Below are 23025 nucleotides of genomic sequence, written 5' to 3'. Positions count from 1 at the left end.
TTCTTCAGTAGAAAGAGCTGTTGAAAACCTTGGTCCACAAAACAGGAACTTGAATCAACAGAAGCTTCCAATGTCAATAGCATGGCTTCTTGGTTCAAAAAATGGAATTGTATTATTGGGGGAAGAAAGTACATCTACTAGAACACCCATATTCTACTAATGAATTTTCTTCTGTGGTGTAAGTTTTAATTTTTTCTAATACCATTCAGGCTCAGGGACATGTTGGGCAATTTGTGACTCTCCAGGACAATCAGAGGGATCGAAAACTGTTAAAACTTCCATGAAGTATAAAGAAATGTTATGGCCAGTCCTGCCAAGTCACAGTCATTTGGAGGCAGACTCCCTCATTTTGGATTAATTTTACGGTATTTCCAAATATCTAACTCTTGGGATGAAAGCCTGAGCTGGGTGTTTTAATGAGGCATTTTAAAAGCTAACTGATATTTTTGAAATCACAGTCACTCAAACTGTCATAGCTTGACAGCCCTGAATGTCACACTGTAAAGCTTATAACACGTAATGTTTGAGAACCAAGGGGGAAAAATGTACCCACATAATTTTTGCTTTCGCTAAAAGTGTAAAGCATTTACCTGACTGCTGGCAATACACTCAAATACAGTTGGAAAGTATTGTTAATGTCATCTGCCAAAACTGACAAATGTACATTTCCCCAATCACATTACTAAAATTATCTCAAACATCTATTAATCAAAGTTAACTCAAATACACTTTCCTCAACTATTTATAGTGCTTGTATTTCAAGACTGAGACAGTTCGCTCAATCTGTGAACAGGACACTTTTTATGTCAAAATAAACCATCTGGCCGTACAACTGTTTCTAATTACTTTCCTGCCTAGACTGTGAGCATTGGGGTTTGGCACCAATCTTCCTCCCAGAGTGCTGCCCAAATCCAGCTTCCAGGCAGCTAATCAAAGGCACTTGCAGCACCAGGGGAAGCAGCGTTGAAGCCGGTTTTGGCCAGCTCAGGGCTTTGCAAGCCCAGTGGGTCTGTCTGTCCGTGGGACTCTCTTAGAGAACTTCAAACTTCTTCAGTCACTGCCTGAGATCTAAACATGTGTGCACAGGGATTCCTCAAGTTGGTGCTGCTGCTGGCTGCTTCACTTCTAACTCTGCTGCCTGCCATTCCTCAAACTTTCTCCCTCTCCCTGCGGTAAGTTTGTCTTTTAAATTAATGGGTTTATTTAGCAATTGCCTTATAGGCTGGACTTTAACTGGTAACCAGTTGCCACAAGCAACAAAAATCTAAAATTTTGTATATATCATACAGGAAAGGATGGAGTATTTTCAACCTGTTGCTATTATCTGTTGAAAATTAGTCACATAATGTATAATACTCACACACATTGTGTATATATATATATAATGCAAAGTTATGTGTGCACTATAGTGTAGTTAGGGTCACAAATGTGTATAATATACACTACATTGGATCACATAGTTTAGGTAGAAATGTATCTTTCATTATACATGCACAACTTAAATATGCAGGTATCTATGGGGAAAAGGTAAAAGAGAGCTTCTGCTGGATCCTGATGATTTTTGTACCCAACTCTCCAAATTCAACTGGCTAAATAGACAGTAAGTCCAGTTCCTCCTAGTGCACCAAACATCCTGGATCTGGTTACATCCTGGTGCAATGGCACAAAAAAAACCCCAAACTAACCCCACAAACAGTATATACAGCCTACCCACCAGATCTGGCACCTAGCTCCTGCTGGATTCTGCAAATTTTTGGCCTCAATGCACATAAATTCTAATGCCTGAGGACAAGTGCAGATACTATTACTGCACCAATAAATCTGGACCTCCAAATCATCCTGGTGTAATGGTGCTGCCCGTGCCTAGATCTCACACTGGGGTCTGGACAGGTTTTTATCCCAGCCCTCCCCCCAAAAAATCCTAATGCCACCACAGGCAACATGTTTAGATGCCCCTGGTGCATCTTAAAAATCTAGACCCTGTTGTACTCCAGTATGACAGAGCAGCAAAAATTCAAATTTGACATCTGGCTCCTGCTGGATCTTGCCAAATTTGAGCCATTAACCCATAAATTGTACCATGCAATTAAAGAACAACTTTTACTTCTGCTATTTAAATAAATAAATTAAACAAATCTGGACCCCACATATCCTGGTACAAGGAAGCTGCAAAAACTTTAATTTGGCATCTGTATCCTGCTATTTTTTGGCTTCGTGCCCTCCAGTTTTAATGTCTCAAATCCACCAGAATAATCCAAATGTAATCCATCATTTAACCAGATATATCTACCTAATCTATCACAACTGTGTGATCCCAATGTAAGTTTGCAAATGGGTTCCCAGCCCCTTGCAAGATAATTACAATTCAGTGTAATGTATCCCAGTGGGTGACACACTGGATTAATAATAACCCAGCTGTTGACCTCCAGGCTCTCAAAGGGCAAAAATCATGGTGCTTTGAATTATTAGCTTCTGTGCTGCCATTACATGCTAAATAAATGGCTGTAAAACTGCAGGTAATACAAAAATAACAGAGTTTTAAAGTAATGGGTAAATCCACTGCAACAGTAAGGATCTCTGTCCCAACTCTGATCTCATCCACTCTATTTATGAGCACTTGATTTTCTCTGCAGCTGGTTGTCTTTGTTGTCCTCTGCAGGAGTGGCTCCCGCAGCGCCTCCTCATGTAGACTGTCCCGTGCTGAGTCGGAACGCAGGTGTCGTGTCCCAGGGGGAAAGTTGTGCAGCGGCAGAGGCCAATGTGACTGCGGTGTCTGCATCTGCCAAGTGACTGAGCCGGGCAAATACTACGGTCCGCTGTGTGAGTGCCATGAGTGGGTGTGTGAGACTTATGATGGCGAGACTTGTGCAGGTAAGGAAGCCACAGTATTCCAAGAGGCTTTCCCTGTGTGATGAGGCTGCTGCCCATTAGCTGGCACGCTCCTGGCATCTCTGTACACTACAATTACTGGTATGTTAGGGGACATAGCACAGTTCCATTTTTAGAGTGTAGACAGGACTGTAAATGTGTCCCTGGCCATGGCTTCTGTCTGTTTGATGACACATCAAAGCCTTTAGTGGGGCTTGGGAACACAGTTAAGGGGTCGTCTCTCCCACAAAATGATGTATGTTATAATTGGATCCCCTTGACTGGTTGTTCCTGTAGCCTAGACAAGCCCATAGGAGGTTCCTCATGTTGGAGGCATTGCAAATCCATTTTGAGTCAGATAAATGAGCAGATCCTGCTTGTGTTATACATGTGAGTAGCTCTGTTACTTTCATTGGGACTACTTATATGAGGAAGGAGAACACCATTTGACCCTCCATGTAAACTTTCCCTGGGCCACACAGAGGTTTTTGGAAGCCCGATGCAAAATCTGAAACTGTGCCCTCCCTGCACTGTACCAAAAAAACAAGTGTACAAAAACAGGAAGGGGCAGGGTGGTTGGAGAGTGAGAATACCCTGCACTTACCCTATAGCAGCGTCTCCTGTCCTGATGGGCTGGGCCAGACTCACCACTCTGGGTGTTTCGAGCTGGTGCATAGGATCGTAGCACCACTTAGGTTTGGCCCGGCTGCCCCTCATGACCAAGAGGCAGCCAGGCCAAACCTGAGTGGCTCTGTGATCCTGTCACAACCACATTTGGTTTGGGGGCCCTCTCAAACAGGGGCAAACTGCCCCTTTTGTTGCCGTCCCTGGGCAGCCCTGCCTTTACCTAGGGCTGTAAATTAGTTCTGAGCACTGCTTCACTTGTCAGTTTTGCTTGCTTTCACCCTCCAGTGGATATAGAACAGCAACTTTGTAGTTGGGGAAAGACCACTATAAGACTTACACAATGGCTGGGGACCCTAAAAATGTGCCTGCTTTTATTATTAACCATCTGTATGTCTCTCTAAGTATACATGTCGCTTTACAAAATATGGACTAAGGCAGCATAGCCAAATTCTGTTTTTAGATACCTGCACATTAATCCCATTGACTTCAATGGGAGACACATAATTTGGGCTCATGATCATAGGAACATGCCCAACTGGTTTGCATCTAACTTTGTCACTTTTGCATCTTTCCAGCTGTCTTAGTTTAAGTTTCTGAACGGTTTTCATCAGATCTGGGAATTTTTTAGCAGCTGCAGAATAGGATGTGAGAAAAGAAGAGGAGGCATGAATGTTATCTCCTCACATTCCTAAGGGGATGCACCCTGATGATACACCTTGATGAAAGAGGGGCCATAAGGGAAATTCATTTCAAGTATCCCTGCCTAAACATCTTTAGCAGCTTTGCATAAACGTGTCATCTTTTCAGGCCAAAACCCACAATTAGGTCAGTGGGAATGTTACAGGAATTCCGTTAGTAACATGATAATACAAATGCATTCCAGCAGTGGGTTTGGCAAATTTTATAGGGAAAAAAAACCCACTTATTTTAGCAACAGCTTAGCTAAGAATAAGAAGTCCAGTAATAACATGAAAAGATCAAGAGTTGTGTTATAAAAAAAATATTTGTACTTGGCACCTGAGACACGAGTTTCATGGAGAATGTGCTTAATATGCACCCTGCTCAACAGTGCAAGATTAGTTATGCAAGTCATTTAGGGGAGTACGGGTACATTTGTTATGTGGTTTGTTCTGTCCAATCTAGATCTTCTGATGCATCTTTATTTTTAAAAATCTGCAGCTTAGTATTGCAACTTCACTAAATGTAAAAGTGGGGTGGTCGTTTGGAATGAAAGTGAAAGCTACTCATATTTTAAGATTTCATTCCAAATCCAACTGCTCTAAAGTTTTATTACTGTTGGCTTCCCCCCGCCCCCCACCTGCTAATGCCACCATCAGTAGCTGAGAGCTTCATCAGTGGTTTAGTTGGAAGGAGAGAACTGAGACGCAGATTCTTCTAAGAATAAAAATAATACTTAGCACTTATGTAGCACTTTACATTTTCAAACTTTTATTCATTAATCATCAGAAGACCTGACAGTGGCCTTTTCTACTCTGAGCTGTGAGAACTGAGAGATGAAACTATTTAATCCCAGCCCTCTGCCTTAATTGCAGTATAGATAGGGCAAGAAAGGTGAAGGGCTTCATCTTCAGAGCTGCTGAGCATCTACAGCTCCCGCTGATTTCATCTGGAGTTTAGGGTGCTCAGAACTTCTGAAAAGCAGGCCTGAAAGATTTGCTCAATGCCAAATAGCAAGTCAGTGGCAGAGCCTTGATTATAATTCTGGATCTCTGGGCTTCCAGTCATGTTCTCAGTCCACTAGGCTACACTGCGTTTTTACCTAGTTAACTTTTTGTGTGGGTTTTAATAAAGATGTGATGCACACATGGTCTTTATTTCCAGTCCTAGATACATGACATGGGGCAGGGTTGTATAAGTTTATAGCCCTGTCACTTGGCAGGAGTCAGTATATACTCACTCCAAAAGCTACTGTTACATCTTCTTTAAAAATAATCAAATGTAAATAAAACATAGTATGAATCAAAACCAATAACCAGAAACTAATGCATACTAATAGCGGTACTCTTTCCTGCTTAATTGAAATAGATCTGCATCAACCTGGAACCAAAGATCATAAATCCTCTCAAGTGTACTACTTCTGTTCTGTCCTCGTACTATACCATTTAAGGTCTCTCTGGATATGTCCTAGTTTCTGGATTTGGGCCAAATGACGGAAACACAGTGTTGTGACTGACAGACACTCATTTGTTTCTCAGGATCTGGTTCTCAGGATAATTTTGTCTTTAAAAAAGGTTGAAGATTGACTGCCACAGCTTTGAGGAAGCTCTCTTTGAGGAAGTGATGGATTTTTGAAAAAGTACCATAATAGAAAGAGGAGGTGCACTGAACTCCTCAGTGGTTCCAAGGGATGGAATATGAATCTTGAAGTGATAGACTGAGACTTCAAGTTAGACACTTGAATACTTTTGGAAAGTTTGTTTTTTTTTCTCAGCTACTTTGAGAAATTTGGCTATATGAGGGTGAACTGACAACAGTTCTGCTCCTATCTGAGAGCAGATGATTGAATTAAAAATATAATCTATAAATTACAGGGTAACACACAACAAAATATAAGTGTTACATGTTTCTGCCATTTACCACCCAATTTATTACCCAATTTACCACATGTGCCTTCAGGATGCTGTCCATGAAGGCCACAGTCAGGCTTTCCTTAAGGAACTGCAGAATGGAAGAGGTGTAGATTGCCTTGTGGTTAGTGCTTCTGTTTGTGCCCAGCCTATTAATTGACTCCATGTAAATGAAATGTTTTGGATATGAGTTGTTTCCTATATATGAGAAGACTGAAGAAACAGCCAGGTCTTCTCAATTGGCTTTGTTCAGTATCTAAGCTGCTAAGTTTAGGTGTTCAATTTCCTCACTTGAGTGGACATTGTGTTAGTAGGTCCTTGAAGGGTAGTAGATGAAAGGACTGTCATGAGTGACGTACACGGAGAAGATGGAATTGGAATCAATTGTGTGCTTACTGCACCTGTTGGATTTTTTTCCCCTTGAGCCTTCAGGAGGGCCTAATATCCCTTTCAGAGGAATTCTCTGAGGTGATATACAGGGGAAATAAACCTTTTTAGTACCCCTTTTGAATGTCTTTTCCAGGGTTCCTTTGCTTTTTTCACAAAATTATTGGTGGAAGGAGCCTTAAGTGTGATCTAACCAGATCCAAGCTGCTCTCCTAAGGGAAAGAGAGACTGAGGGCGGAGGAGATTCCAATTTGCTTGCCTAGGACTCTCCACATCAGTGCTTACCCAAGGTGATAGTACAGTAAACAGAAAAGGGAATTGCCTGAGGAACTGAGCATGGGATGTAGTGCAGAGGGGAAGCAGGGAGGGCCTCTGTCCCATTATTCTCTCTTTTATGGCCTTTTCATGCTTCTTAGAGAGAGTATTGTGATGCCATAGTTGCTATTGTTCCCTGTACTTCTTGCTGCCACTGAGGCCTGCCTCTTTCATTGGTCTTGTATTTGACTCTGTGGCAGACCAGCTGCAGTTTTAGAGATGCTGCTCTGATTGGACTACTTGGAGAGCCTGACCTCTTCAGTTGGCTCCTCTCAGACCAGCTACACCAGGGGTCGGCAACCTCTGGCACGGGGCTCGCCAGGGTAAGCACCCTGGCGGGCCGGACTAGTTTGTTTACCTGCCACCTCCACAGGTTTGGCCGATTGCGGCTCTCACTGGCCGCGGTTCGCCGCTCCAGGCCAATGGGGGCGGCGGGAAGCCACGGCCAGCACATCCCTCGGCCTGAGCCGCTTCCCGCAGCCCCCATTGGCTCAGAGCAGTGAACCGCGGCCAATGGGAGCCGTGATCAGCCGAACCTGCGGAGGCGGCAGGCAAACAAACTGGTCCGGCCTGCCAGAGTGCTTATCTTGGTGAGCCGCGTGCCAGAGGTTGCCGACCCCTGAGCTACACCAAGGTGGGACAGAAGAGGTAGGAATTGTGTTGCAGCATTGAAGTTGCAATTTCGCTTGCAACTTTAGTGACATTCCTGTGTGTTCTGTCTTGTGCACCTGGCCTGAGAGGCTCCTTGGCTGAGGGAGTGTGCTCTGCATTGTGGGAAGGGATGGGATAAGAGAATTAAGATAGTAAAAAGCTGAATTAAAAAGCAAAGGGTTTGACTGCTAGAAAATAAGGATTTTTGGAGATGCGAGGTTGAGGCCTTCTTAGTTGCCTGCCTGTCTCCTCAGCAAAGACAGAAACTTCTGTCATGGCAGTTTCCAGCTACCAATGAGTGAGGGGACCTGACCTACAATATGTAGAAGAATTGTGCGCGTACCTTTCAAAGGAGAACTACTGTTCAGTGTAGAGGGAAGGGATTTCATGGAAGTAGGAATTTTACATTAGAAACATAGATACTGAAAGGATTCTCTGTTTCCTAGCAAGAATTTTACAGGTTTAGATTATTTCCATGTGCTACTAAAACACTAACTGTGTTTATGACTATCTGTTATCCTAAGATTTAGGTGCCAATTACATTACCTACAAATTTGTCTAATTTAACAAAAAAGGGTAATCAAAGTTGTGAATTGCCAGAGTATTACCAGGGTGCTTGTCTCTGACCTGCAGACGTCTCCCCAGAGCAAGCTAGTCTTGTTAACCCCTGAAAGGACATGGATACAGCCTTCCGATCAAGGATAGACACACAAGCAGAAATTCTTAAATAAATATTATTTCTGTTTTTGAAAAGAGATAAAAAGTTACAGGAAATTTAGTAAAGGAAGAAAAAAATGCATGAAACATAAGAAAATACAATAGAACTACATGCAGTAAAACAGCGCAGCAAAATAAAAGGCACAGACTATATAGAATAACTTATCACATACATTGAAACTATTGTATTTTTTATAAGATGCATATCGAGATCTCATTCAAACCACAGGCGTCTGGCTTTATTTACAAGCAAAACCCATACATTCCTCAATAGTAAATCAAAGACTACACTTACTTCTACCATTCTTAAATCCCTCTGTATCGTTGGTATGGTCCTTCTGTTCTGTCACAGTCTACTGCTGCCTGTTTGGTGTTTGAGAGCAATGACCGCTGCTAAGGCGAAAGCTGCCCTCTGGTGACAGAGACGGAAGCCCATGCTGTCCAAAGGCTGCAGTCTTCTCTGTTGGCTGGGTTGCTATGATAGTCATTCCAGGGCAACCTCAGGGTTCTGCTGCTGCTGCTTGGTACATGCTTCTTAAGCAGCTGTTTCAAGATGTTCTATTCTTCTTCTCAGGTGTCTTGCAGCTCTGTTCTTCTTAGGAACCCCAAACCCACTACAAGATCAGCCTATTGGGGGCTACCCTTATATACTGTGTGCTCTCTCAAGGTCTGATCCTTTCAGCCAGTCATCTTTCAACTTTCTAGCTCCTCCCCTAGCCCTTCCCTTGTGAGGTTAGCTTTAAGCCCCTCCTAGTCACATGTACCTACAAGTGACCTATCATCCTCTTATGACATCATCTTTAAGCTCCTCCCCTGACGCCATCTTCGAGTGTAAGGTTTTTTGCTGAGTCGTTCCCTACAGGAAGTGGAATTTCCTACTATGTCACACTGTATCTCTCAGAGATGGAATCTTCCACTATCCTCTCCCTATATCCGCCATTTTGGTTGGCCATGTTGGATTTTCTACTTAATTAAAGCCTTTATCTTAAAACTAATTACTATTTTATGCAGCCCAAAGGGTCCTGATACTGTTACCACTCTAATTATTTCAATTTGGGGGAAGTGAATTTTATAGCAATTTTAACCCCCTTCTGAGGTTTTTCTGCAAGGTGCTGCAAGGTATTTCAAAACAGCTAAAGCAAAATCTCTTGGTACATATCTTGCATCCTATATTGCGGTTAAACACAAAAGGATTCATGGAACTAGGCAGACACATATACAGATCTAAAGTGGCACTGACCCTCTTATTGCTGCTTTAGAGGCTCACCTAGATTCTTCCTCTATCCACTTGTAGCGAACTGTGCACATCAAAGTCACCTGTCTCTTTGTGGTCAGTCTTTTTACTAGTCTATGTAAAATAATTCAACTTTTCTATACTGAAAGGAAGTTTCTGGTTAGCACAAGCCACCGTCACATGTACAGCACAGGCTGTCAAGATATATTAGGCAAAATGTTTGTAGTTTTGGTGATACGTGCAAATAAATAGCAACAGTGTTGGCTTCATGTATCATATGAGCTCAGTGCTTTCTTACAAGAACACATTAAGTCTGTGTTATAGGAAAAGATCAGATGGCATAGCCCTAATTTCTGCTGAGGATCCATTAGATTCCTATTTTTTCAGTAATATTGTAGCACATAGGAATCTCCAATTGAATGAGATTTTGTTCATAATGAGTGAAGACTTTTTAGTTAATATGCATAATGTCCGTGATTAATGAAGATCACAAAGTTTAAATAAGCGTGAATTCTTATGGCCAACTATAGTGGAAACACTGTAGATAGTGCAAAAAAAAGATCACAGAAGTTGTGTCCAGTGAAGCATGAGGCAGCAAAATTTCTTATTGCATGGAATATCACGCTACCGTTACTTAAAATCTATTGTCTGAATTCACATCGGTGTAAATAAGAACCAAATTTAGTCATGTGTAAACAGAAAAATAAATGTAATAACTTCTCTTTTTCTATACTGGAGTGCTGTTCAGTAGGTGTAAATGAAATAATCATGAGTGCTATAGGGGCACCATTTAAGGAGGGCAGGGAGGTGGGGCACCTGGTCCCCTGAGTTTCATACCAAAGCAAAGCCGGGGCACCATTTCAGATTTTGGTAGGTGTAACACACACACACACACCACACACACACACACTCCTTAAATGGTGTCCCTATGGACCAGCTCCATGGCACAGTATGTCAGTCTCACGCTGTCAGACCCTGTATCCATTCTCCAGGGAGTGGCACCAGCCGCGGCTGTGCTCTGCAGAATGGGAGCTGATCACGGTGCTGCATGTGCTGGCGGCTGGTGGGAAGGGCAGAAGGAAAATGGCTGCGTGGCTGGTTCCCAGTGAGCTATGTGCAGCTGCTGGAGGTAGGATACCGGCTGCTCTGAGTGCCTGGGGGGGCAAAAGGAGGAGGTGCAGGGGGCTAGGGCCATGAGGGAGTGCAGGGCTTAGGGGAGAAGGGGCACAGGATGGGTTAGGGGCGTGCAAGGGTGCAGGAGGGGAGTGCAGCAGTTAGGAGAGAAGGGGGTGCAGGAGGGGAGTGCAGCAGTTAGGGGAGAAGGGGATACATGAGCATCAGCATAGCTGCTAGGACGGTAAGGGGTGCACAAGTGGGGCCATGTGACGGCGCATACAGAAAATGTGCTAGATGCTGTATGGATCTGTGCCATAAGGGACTGTGTGGGCGGTTAGCTCAGGATGGAGCTGTTGCCTTCCCCAGACCCCCTGTCTGGCCATGCAACATTGGCTGTGCTCATGCTCCTAACCTGTGTGCAGGGCTGAGCCCTGGCAGAGCTGTATCGCCAGCCTGGGGCCTGGCCCCTCCCAGCGCTGGGGGAGAGAGGGCACCTGGGGTTAAGGCTCTCATTAAAGTTGCTAATCACCAGTTGTATCCACTAGAGGGTGTTTGGAATGTAAACAGACTCATCCCTGGCCAGGATTTCTCTGTGGATGACCAGCGTGCTGAGCTGCACAGCCGTGGCTCTTGGGAGGCCTGGCTGACATGGCACTGACACAGGGCACTGCTCAGGCCACTCACATGGTCGGTGCCATCCTGGGGCCTTTGCTGCACACAGGCCTGACCTCTGCCCCTTGGCTGTTGACAAACCTTTGACCCTGACATTTGGGAATGCCAGGTCCCCAGATCCCATCTCAGACAAGCCCAAGGTGGGAGGGATAGCTCAGTGGTTTGAGCATTGGCCTGCTAAACCCAGGGTTGTGAGTTCAATCCTTGAGGGGGCCACTTAGGGATCTGGGGCAAAATCAGTATTTGGCCCCACTAGTGAAGGCAGAGTGTTAGACTCAATGACCTTTCAAGGTCCCTTCCAGTTCTAGGAGATGGGATATCTCCATTAATTTATTTTATAAGACACAACTGCCTGGCAGTGGTAAGGAGGAAAAGTCTCCTACAGCCCCCCATGGCAGCAAGCACCCCCTGGCACTCATTTGTGCTCAGCTCCATGGAACTGGGAAGTCTCAGGCTGGAATTCCAGCGGAGGGGTCTGGCAACGCACATTTTTCACAGCTGCTGATGAAATGATGGCCCTGTCACTCACACATGGATTTCAGATTACAGAGGCAGCTTTTATTTGACCCCGTTCTATTCTCTAACAACCATTTCACTGCATTGAACAGCTCACTGGGCCCTGGGATGGTGCAGGAGTAACTCAGGGAGTACTGCTCTGTTGTGACAGTTCCACAGCCTGTTGGAACTGCCATGTGTCACTGTGCTGCACACAACAGCCTTGGAGAACTTCACAGCTGTGGCTGGGGCAGAACCCCTGTAGCCTGCACCAAAGCACAGGAACCTGATGCCCGAGCTAATGGAGAATCTCTGCTATCTGTTAGTAGTGTAGGGCCCATGACAGCCAGGGGAACTACAAGAGGTACATGGTGCACATACACACCAGCCTGTTCATTACATACTTGCCTAGATAGACATAGCTTGCTCTCAGAACAAGCTGTTCAGATGTTACTTCTGACATAAAAGTAAGAAATCTCTGTGCACCAAGTGCTTCCACCCCGTACCTTCCACAGTCCATTTCAATCCTCATAGCCAGGATAATATCCCAGGTGGGGCAGGGTTGCTGCAGTCACTGAGGGGCCTGTTGCTCTCGGAGGGAGAATTCTGGATTTGGGAATGACAGGTCCCCAGATCCCATCTCAGACAAGCCCAAGCAAAGACTGGCTGGCACATTGAGATACCTACCCATGGTTCAACACACTGCATTGACATAAGCAATCCTGGTGAGTACATATAGCACTGACAGAAGCAGCCAAGTATGCACACATATGAGCAATATATTAACTGTGGCAGCTTTACACCAACGTAACTTACATTGGCCAAATTTTGTAGTATAGATATGGCCTAAGTGAGTGAGTGTACACCAGCATCTGGAACCTCCTGAATTTCATAGTGCCAAGGGCCAGTGTGAGTATGTCCATATTGAGGCACTGCTCCCAAATGGGCAACTCCCTCCCCCATTTTTGTCCTAATTTTTTGTTAATAGTGTTCAATGGAATCCAGGTGGTGAGAGAGGATGGATTGTAAAAGGAGGCGAAGACCTTGTACATTTCAGCAATGGTGGGGTGGCAGAATAAAAGTATGTGTATTATTGGGGTATATTGGGGCATTGCTGAAGAGGGCCGAGTTAAGATTGCATGCAGAACCTTAACTCTGCATTTCCTGGTTTTCAGAAGTTTGCGTTTTGCTCAACTCAGCATTCTGCAAGGGGACGACATAACACCAAGCAACCTCAACTCTGCATTAATGCAGTTTTTTGCCATAAAATTTCCTATTTTTTTAAAACAGCAAAATATATGTTGTTGATAGGAGTTAGTAGTCATTTAGGTAGTTGTCTATCATGTTCCACAGCCACAGTTAGCATACCAAGCCAATCACCCCTCTCCTCTCCCACAGACAGGGGAGTTGGGGTGCACTGGCAGAACTATGGGTTGCAGAAGGATTGGGGGGAGGGTGGTTAGGGTGCACTGGAAGAACTGGGGGATGATATGGATCCCTCACCTGAGCCTCTAACCTCTCTCACCTCCCCTACTATACATCCCTATAATCCCCCATTCCTCACTTCAGCCTCAACCTCCCTCCCTATTCCCTTCATCCCCTAATAGCTCTCCCCTCCCAGGAAACATTCACATATCTTATTTTTCCCCTTCAATAAAATTGCTACCCATGATGTGCAAATTGTAGCAAACTCCTTTTGCCTTAGGTGGGGCTTGAAATTAATGTATCCTTACTTACATTAATGGAAGGGTGAGTTCACAGCAGCCAAGAGGCTGTGATTCAGCCAGTCATCTGTGCCCCTCTCAGCTTATCAGTAGAAGGCAGCAGAAGGAAACCCTTTTTGGCGGGGCCTTTACCTCAAGAATCCCTTGGTTAAATGACCCCATCTTCTACTGCTACCCCACACCTGAATGAAGCACTCAAAGCAATCTGAGGCTTGGTCTACACTAGCAACTTATATCAGTATCACTATGTCACTGAGAGGGTGTGGAAAATCCATACCCCTGAGTGATGAAGTATACCGACCTAACCCCCAGTGTGGACCTAGCTACAGCCTCTTGTTGAGGTGGATTTCCTACGCTGATGGGAGAAGCCCTCTCATTGGCATAGGGAGCATCTCCAATGAAGCGCTACAGCGGTGCAGCTGCACTGATGCAGCATTTTAAGTGTAGACAAGCCTTGAGTAACTTCAGATTTTAGAGCACTTACAAAAGTCAAGTTTAAAGCACATAAAATGACAGAAATGGAAACCCTCTAGCAATTTCCCTGTATTGGTGCAAGTTCATTATTAAAAATTGTACATTTTCTTAAATACTGTTCTTGCCTTGGGTCCCCCAAAGATTTAGTGGGCGCCATGCACTACCTTGGATAAAACTTGACAGTAACAGTTTGATTTCTAGCTCGGGACAAAAAAAGCCCCAAACAGAATTATTTTAAAAATGGCAATTTTTAGGGGCTTATATCTCCAGAACCTCTGGCTCAAATGACTCCAACTATTAATGTTACCCTGGACCTTTCTGAGTTACACCAAATTTCAAAGAAATCCAACTAAGCATGTAGATTTTAGAGGGCCTAGAATGGTCAACCTTTAAACAAATGTCGTGATGCAACGTTAATTGTAGTGGTGCTCCCGTGCCACTATATTTGTCCTCCCAAACTGGTAGCTGCCCATATGCGGACAACAAAGTCCACAGTATCAACTTGTCTAGATAGCATTGTTATAATCCACCTTATTCCTGAATGAACACAAATATCCTCAAATGGAAGCCATGCACATGTATTGAAAGGAGAATATACTGTACCACTGTATCACTGAAATGGATACGACGGAGAAAAACACAATATAGCATTGCATCACCTGTATATTCAATTAGAGCACATTGTCGGCTTGTATACAAGCCAAGCAGCACCCCTAAATGTTAGTGTGAGTTTCATGGGTCAGGCCCCATGCATAGGTTTAAGGATAGCATGCTCAAAGGAGGAGGCTTTTCATGAAAAAATGGGGACACTATTTTTTGCTGGTTGTTGATAAAATCACTGATTGACTGTGGACATCAGCTACTCATGTGCAAATGGATAACTAGGCATCTAAATGGGCACTTACGCATGCACAATCACAGTAATTGCACATGGACCTCAAGACACCTGCTTTAAAAATGTGGTCCTGAGAAGTATATGTTACATATACAGCTTTCTCTGCTATAAAATTTTGGACCTGACACTGCAGCGTTTGCATATTTAAAACTCTCATTGAATTCTGTGGGAATTTTAGGTGTGCCATAGCTATAGGATTGGACTCTCACTATGAGAAAACAGTGTTGTGATACAAGTACTAACTCTTACCAAGCAACACTTAGTAAGTGAAGGATAGTAATATTATCCTGTCTCATCTCCCCTTTTGTTCTATGTATATGCAATGCTGTGAGGAGGGTTAGTATGAGTTGCAATGTCTTCAGTATGCCCACGACACCCTATTTATATTCCATATCTTTAACTACTGTGTCAGTGAAATGACTTACTTGGCATATAATAGAGACTGTGGGGTGGATGGGAATAGCTAGCTGAGACTCAGTACAAAATGGGCTATGGTATGTTTGTAAGGTGGGGAGGAATACGATGGAGGAAGCAAATAGAGGAAATGGTGACATAGGCCTACTATTTGTTTCTAAACCTGTGCAACTTGGAGCGTCCTGCTGGATCCTCATTTCCTTCTGGATTCCCTAGTAACAGCAGTTGCCAAGTGTGTGTAAACTCCCCCTCCCCACCATCTGCCCCATTGCCTCCTTTAGTGCCAATCTTCTTTTGGATTTTGATTGATAGGCTTGGGTTCTTCTGGATCCTGCCACCCACTCAGCAGGATGTAACTTCTTTTTCTTCCCATATACATTTATTTGGTGGTGCCTCCCCTCCCCTCCCCTTGTTCCTTCCTGGCATGGTCACTAGGGCAGTTTGGGAGGAAAATTCTAATCACAGAGTAACCCCGACTTATTTGCCAGATGGAGACTTTCAAGAAATAACACAAACACATGCCATATATTTAAAACAATAATTATATTAAACAGGAGATAAATATAACATAACAGGGTAAAATGATTCTTAGGGTCACTTGTGCCCACACTAATAATACCTGTGAATTTCTCCAGTCACATGACCTGATCTAGCAAACATCAAATTTGTGTCCTGTTGGTACATAGGGGCCCTTGATGACCTGGGTGACCACAATATCTTCTGTGCAGCAGTTAGCAATGTGGCTGACTGGCTTCAGTACAGCCCAGAGGACTCACAAATGGGATAAAGTGATAAGTCTGTCCTCAGGTTTAATAGGCAGCAGGTAATAAAATCCCCAAACCCTGGCTTCCAGGCTTGAGAACACAGTTCAGGGAGTAAAGGGTCTCCCAAACAATTTCCCTCACTAGCTAACTAAAAGATGGTGTACTCACAAACTCTGTGAGTGATCCTCAGGTACAGAGATGACTCTGGACTCCCCAGTCACTGCTGACAATCCCTCTTGGCAGGCATCCTCTTCATGCAGGAGTCAGGCTGCTTCTAGTCCTAGGATCTCCCCTCACTCACTGCACGGCTCAAGGTGCAGATTAAGAAACTATTTAAACTCCTAACTTTAGTTTCCCACCCTAGCGCGCAGAGACACTCACAGCAGGCAGCAGCCCTGGCCTAGCAGCCAGAGCAGTAGTGCCATGTGGTGACTGATCTCACCTGGGGAGCTGGAGGGCTAACTCAGCCTGGCTGGGGGAAGTTTTCCCAATAAAACTCTACAAACTGGGAGTCATCTTGGAGAGGGAAAGGCTCATGCTGAGGCATCTTGCTTTCAGGTCACCAGAGGCCCATTCTAGGGTTGCCAACTTTCTACTTGCACAAACTGAACACCCTTGCCCCCCCCTCCTCTGAGGCCCTGCCACTGCCCCACCCCTTCTACAAGGTCACACCCCTGCTCACTCCACCCCACCCCTCCATCACTCACTCTCCCCACACTCACTCGCTCATTTTCACTGGGCTGGCTCAGGGGGTTGAGGTGCGAGAGGGGGTGAGGGCTCTGGCTGCTGTTGCAGGCTCTGGGGTGGGGCCAGGGATGAGGGGCTTGGGGTGCTGGAGGGGACTCCGGGCTGGGGGTTGGAGCCGAGGGGTTCAGAGTATGGGAGGGGGCTCTGGATTGGGGATGTGGGTTCTGGCATGGGGCCAGAAATGAGAGGTTCAGGGTGTGGGAGGAAGTTCCAGGCTGGGGCCGGGGGTTAGGGTGCATGGGGGGCGAGGGCTCCAGCTGGGGGTGCAGGCTCTAGGGTGGGGCTGGGGATTAGGAGTTTGGGGTGCAGTAGGATGCTGGAGGTGAGGAGGATCAGTGTGGGAACAGGGAGTTGGGGCATGGGAGGGAGTCAGGGGTGCAAGCTCTGGGTGGCGCTTACCTCAACCAGTTCCCGGAAGCAGCAGCATTTCCCCGCTGTGGCACCTATGCGGAGGTGCGGCCAGGTGGCTTTGAACACTGCCCTGTCTGCAGGCATTGCCCATGCAGCCAGGGCCGGCGCAACACATTAGGCGACCTAGGCGGTCACCTAGGGTGCTACAATTTGGGGGGCGGCGACCGCAGCGGTATTTCGGCGGCAGGACCTTCCGCCACCTAGGGCGGCAGAAAAGCTGGCGGCACTCCTGCCTGCAGCTCCCATTGGCCACTGTTTCCGACCAATGGGAGCTGCAGAGCTGGCGCTTGTGGCGGGAGCAGCATGCAGAGCCCCCTAACTGCCCCTATGTGTAGCTTCCGGGGAGCTGCACAGAGCCAGGACAGCCAGGGAGCCTGCCTTTGCCCCACTGGACTTTTAATGGCCCAGTCAGCAGTGCTGACCAGAGCCACTAAGGTCCTTTTTCCATCGGGCATTCCAGTCAAAAACCCGACACCAGGCAGCTCTAACCAGTTCTCAGGGGGAACCCTGCATGCGGGCCTGGGACTCACCAGCTCCTACACAGCCAGTCTTGTCCTTTCCCTGGCTGGCTTCAGACTGCTCCAAAATGGCTGCTTCCCCCTCCTCAGCTCCCTTGGAGCACTCCTTATGGGTCAGGCTAGCTCTTCTTCCAGGGCTTTCCCTTATCAATTATTTGACTCAGCCTCGTCCTCCGAGCAGACACACCTGCTATCCTTCCCCAGGCAGACAGGGGCCCCTGTCCTTTTAAATAGTGTCTTTCTTCTCTCCCTTTTGGTTTCCTATCATACTGAGTCTGCCCTTGGCTCCCCCTCCCTACCAGGGAGAGTGGGCTTCTCCCTGAGCTGCCAGCACACAGAGCCCCAGGAATCTAGGTAATCTCTTTGGGGGTTACATGTGTTTCTTATCTGCATTTGACAAGATAATGTCATTCTTCCCTTTTAGATACAGCCTTTGCTATGCCATTGTCACCCTGACTTTGGATTGTTGCAGTGTATTCTCCATGGGAACACATTTGGAAACTGCAGCTAGTGCCAAATGCAACAGGCTGTATATTGAGCACTGTTTCCTACAAGGAGAACGCTGCACTGCTGCTCTATGACCTTACTGGCTGTCAGTTGATTAGGGATGAAATTCAAGGAATTGATTTTGACCTAAAGGATGTGGGTTAGGGATGTAAATATTGGTTGAAAAAGTTAACCAGTTAAACGATTAAAATTATATCGTTTAACCGATTAATCGTTAACTGAGGTCACTCTGGCTGGCCAGCGGGGGTCAGCTGGGGCTGGGATCACGCTGGCCCAGGCAGCTGGGGTCACTCCAGCTGGCGTGGTGTGGTTGGGACTGAGGTAGCTCAGTCTGGCTGGCCCAGCGCAACCAGGGCTAGGGTCATGCCAGTCCGGCTGGAACTGGGGTCCCTCCGGACAGTGTGGGGCTCGGGACGCTCTGGCCGGCTGGCCCGATGAGGCCTGGGCTGGGGCCCCTCCGGCCAGCGTGGGACGGCTGTGGTTAACAGTTAAGGTCAGTTAATGGTAAGCCTAATGCTTACTGACCTGGCCACCCATCTGTACAGATGGAGGGGCAAGCAGACTAAATTTCAGTGAGTGGCACTGTGACTTGGTGCACAGTGTCCCAGTACCATTCAAATTTGGCCCGGATGCACCTCCATTCAGATGTGGGAGAGGCAGTCCAAATGGTTTTGTGACCTGGTGTATGGGGAATCTGTTCTTGTACAGCAGAGCACCAGGGAGTCCATTTAGAACTTGACTCCTGGCAGCATCAGCTCGTGCATTGTGTGGGAAAGAGAGGGGCGGACTTTCTGACTGAGGGAGACAGAGGGTCTCTGCCTGGGTGGCTAGGATGATCAGGAAGTGGAATGGGGTCTCTGCTAGGGGGTAGGGACTGGAATTGTGCCCCCCCCGAAATGTCTGAATGGGTGTCACTGCTGCAGACCTTTTAAAGCCAACTGTTCAGAGCACTGTAATCTAGAGAAGGAGCATCTGACTGGGCAGGAACAAGGCTTGCTGTGGGAAGCAGGCTATAAAAGCTCCCTGTTCTTAGTATGAGTCTGGAGCTGGTTGCCAAGCATGAGAGCAAATAGGACTGGTTCTGAGTTTCCCAGCTAAGGAGGAACCAGGGAAAAGGTCACAGCATTGAGACCAGAACAGATGAGCGTTCCTCTGCATCAGGCCTGCACCTGGAGTCCAGTGCAGAAGCAGGGATTGGGTGCCACTGCACTACAGTTATTTTGCTGATTGAACCCATGCTGCATACCGGGGGACCTGGCAGGACTATCAAACCTAGGGGAGGGATAAAGGAATTGTTTGTTTCAGTCAGGACTTTTGTTTGTGCCCAGAAGACGACTTTTTTTGGCTTTTACTAGAGGGTCCAAAGTACCAGAGCAATCTAATCACTTGTAGTACATTGTTGTTGGAAGTTAAACTGAGGCATGGACACTACTGGACATTAGAGACATATGTCTGCACCCTCACAGTCAGGTACTAACCTTTTATATTATAGGAAGAAAGAATCGTATGTCTTATAAATAGTACTTCCTTACAGAATGACTTTGTTCAGAAACCTCATTTGCAGCAAGGTATATGTAGTAAGCTGTAGGTGAATTGGCCACAACACCTTCAGAATTTGAGTTCTCCTAAGAAGGACACTGCTTTAACAGACCTGCAGCTTAGCTGTATTTATTTCCCAGTGCCTCTCTTCCTTCTTGAATCACCATTAATGTCCAGAAATCTCCTAAAACTGCTTATTTTCTGTCTGCTGCTTGGCCATCTGAAGTAGCAGAGAGGCATACCAAAGGGCTTTACTCCTGTCAGTGGCATCAGCAGAGGCAGTCAGAGCTTTCTGAGGTGTATCTGGGCCAGTGTATGAGAGAAATAAACTGCACTAGAAACTCTGATTACACTATTAGGGTATGTGGATTTGAAGAGAACTAAATAAATGAACGCAAACATTCTAAGGCTAGGCTCATGCTGCTGCCAAAGCAGCAACAGCAGACCCTGTACTGGGAATGCCACGGAGCTAACAGAGCAGCTGTGGTGGGAGGAAGAGAGCTGATCTGGGCTCACTCCAGTCCCTGACCTTGCATGTGGCCCAGGGCTTATGGGATTACCACAATTCTGACAATGTAGTGTAGAGAGAAAGGGAGATGGGTCAGATTCTGCACAACCAACCCTATGGACCTAGCACATGGCTCCAGCACCTCACCTAGGCTTGCCAACTTTCTACTCACACAAAACCGAACACTTTGGCCCCTTCCCCCCCCACCTCGGAGGGGTGTGAGGGCTCCGGCTGGGGGTGTGGGCTCTGAGGTGAGGCTGGTGATGAGGGCTGGGGCAGAGGGTTGGGGTGCAGGGGTGTGAAGGCTCTGGCTGGGGGTGTGGGCTCTGGGGTGGAGCCGGGGTTGAGGGCTGGGCAGAGGGTTGGGGTGCAGGGGTGTGAGGGCTTTGTTTGGGGGTGTGGGCTAGAGGGTGGGGCCAGGGATTAGGGACTCGGCTGGAGCAAAGGGTTGGGTGCAGGTGGTGAGGGCTCTGGCTGGGGCTTTAAACTGCCTGCTTGTTTTGTTTGCACAATGCAAACTGGATATTTGAGAAGACTAGGATGGGTACTAATAGTGGCTGAATGCACTAGCCTGTAGAAATGGATCGTGAGTGACGTTGGTCTGTTGGGAGAAGGGATATATATTACTAAGTTTTAAAGCATTATGCCATGGTGATTATATGAACAGAAAAAAAAATTCCTTGGTTTTCACCATTTCCAGTTGTGCACCTATCAGCTGCTTGACTCATCGCATAAGAGAATAGACATTGTGCTGTGATTTTTAAGGGTACGTCTACACTACCCGCCAGATTGGCGGGTAGTGATTGATCTATCGGGGATCGATTTATCGTGTCTAGTGTAGATGCGATAAAAATCGATCCCCGATCGCTCTGCCGTCGACTCCAGAACTCCACTGCAGCAAGAGGCGGAAGCAGAGTCGACGGGGGAGCGACAGCGGTTGACTCGCCGTCGTCCTCATGGCCAGCAACTTCAGCTACGTGAATAGCGTAGCTGAAGTCGGCATATCTTAGGTCAACCCCCCCACACAGTTCTGCCCTGAACCCCCCCCACACACACACACAGCCTTCTGCCCTGCACCCCCCACACCCACTAGCCCTCTGCCCTAACCTCGAGTCGCCCCCAACACCCAGCCTTCTGCCCTACACCTCTCCATCCCCCCCAACCTTTTGCCCTGCACCTCCACACACCCCCAGCCCTCTGCCCTGACCTCGAGTCACCCCCAACACCCAGCCTTCTGCCCTGCACCTCCACACACCCCAGTCCTCTGCCCTGACCTCCCCCCAACACCCAGCCTTCTGCCATGCACCCCTGCACCCCGCCCAGCCCTCTGCCCTGATCTCGAGTCGCCTCCAACACCCAGCCCTCTGCCCTGAACCCCCCCCACCCAGCCCTCTGCCCTGACCTCGAGTCGCCCCCCCACACTCAGCCTTCTGCCCTGAACCCCCCCACCCAGCCTTTTGCCCTGCACTTCCACACACCCCCAGCCCTCTGCCCTGACCCCCCCCACCCAGCCTTTTGCCCTGCACCTCCACACACCCCCAGCCCTTTGCCCTGACCTCGAGTTGCCCCCCCCACCCAGCCTTCTGCCCAGACCTCCCAACACCCAGCCCTCTGCCCTGACCTCGAGTCGCCCCCAACACCCAGCCTTCTGCCTTGCACCTCCACACACCCCAGCCCTCTGCCCTGAACCCCCCCCCAAACACCCAGCCTTCTGCCCTGCACCTCCACACACCCCCCAGCCCTCTGCCCTGACCTCGAGTCGCCCTGCTCAGCCCACTGCAGGCCTAGGTGAACAGAACCCCAGGCTGGAAGCGGGCTGAGCAGGCTGGCGGCGCAAGATCAACATTTTGATTTAATTTTAAATGAAGCTTCTTAAACATTTTGAAAACCTTGTTTACTTACATACAACAATAGTTTAGTTATATAATATAGACTTAGAGAGAGACCTTCTAAAAAACGTTAACATGTATTACCGGCACGCGAAACCTTAAATTAAAGAGAATAAATGAAGACTTGGCACACCACTTCTGAAAGGTTGCCTACCCCTGGTGTAGACCTAGCCTAAGTTAATACCAAAGCCCAAAACAAAATACTCTACATGTATAAATAGTTTCTACCACACACAATCTATTACTGTTTTATGCCCGATCAAAAAGGGACCCTGGCGGCTGCAGTCAGCACAGCTGGCCACCCACAGCAGGGCAGGCAGGCTCCCTACCTGGCTCCATGTGGCTCCCGGGGAAGCTGCTGGCATCTCCCTCGGACTCCTAGGCACAGGGGCGGCCCCTGCCCCAATCGCTGGCTCCCATTGGCCAGAAATCGCAGTCAGTGAGAGCTGTGGGGGCGGTGCCTGCAGGCAGGGGCACCTGGCCACCCCTGTGCCTAGGAGCCAGAGGGTGAGCCCGCATTCCTCACCCCCTCCCGCACTCCAACCCGCGGCCCCAGCCCGGAGTCCCCTCCCACACTCCGAATCCCTTGGCCCCAGCCCGGAGCCCACTCCTGCACCTCATCCCCAGCCCCACCCCAGAGCCTGCACCCCCAGTTGGAGCTGTCACCCCTCCTGCACCCCAATCCCCTGCCCGAGCCCGATGAAAATGAGTGAGTGAGTGAGCGAGGATGGGGGGGGAGAGCAAGAGACGGAGGGAGGGGGGATGGAGTGAGCTGGGGTGGGGCCTCGGAGAAGGGATGGGGCAGGGAGCGTGGCTTCAGGGAAGGGGTGGGCCAGGGGGCGGGGCAAGGTTGTTTGGTTTTCTGCAAATAGAAAGTTGGCAAACCTAGCATAATGTGGGGCAAGGATATGTCACTGTGCAATAAGACACAATAGCAGTAAGTACATGTTAACAGTATAAGCTGT

The 23025-nt window shown here is 47.4% G+C and overlaps 1 protein-coding gene across 1 annotated transcript in view; it reads left to right on the top strand.

Moving 5' to 3' along the window:
- The first annotated feature begins 767 nt into the window (after positions 1 to 767).
- The window catches only part of ITGBL1 (integrin subunit beta like 1), a 215040-nt gene continuing 192782 nt past the window's right edge, over positions 768 to 23025 (top strand). Inside the window, exons 1-2 of the mRNA XM_005303395.4 lie at positions 768 to 1172; positions 2660 to 2871. Of these exons, the coding sequence (XP_005303452.2) occupies positions 1075 to 1172; positions 2660 to 2871 (310 nt within the window). The 5' untranslated portion in view covers positions 768 to 1074. The remainder of the gene's footprint in view (positions 1173 to 2659; positions 2872 to 23025) is intronic.

The sequence above is a fragment of the Chrysemys picta genome, chromosome 1 (assembly GCF_011386835.1).
Source record: "Chrysemys picta bellii isolate R12L10 chromosome 1, ASM1138683v2, whole genome shotgun sequence".
Classification (NCBI taxonomy): Eukaryota; Metazoa; Chordata; order Testudines; family Emydidae; genus Chrysemys; species Chrysemys picta.
The sequence above is the reverse complement of the archived record's forward strand: the minus strand, read 5'-3'. Positions and strand labels throughout refer to the sequence as shown.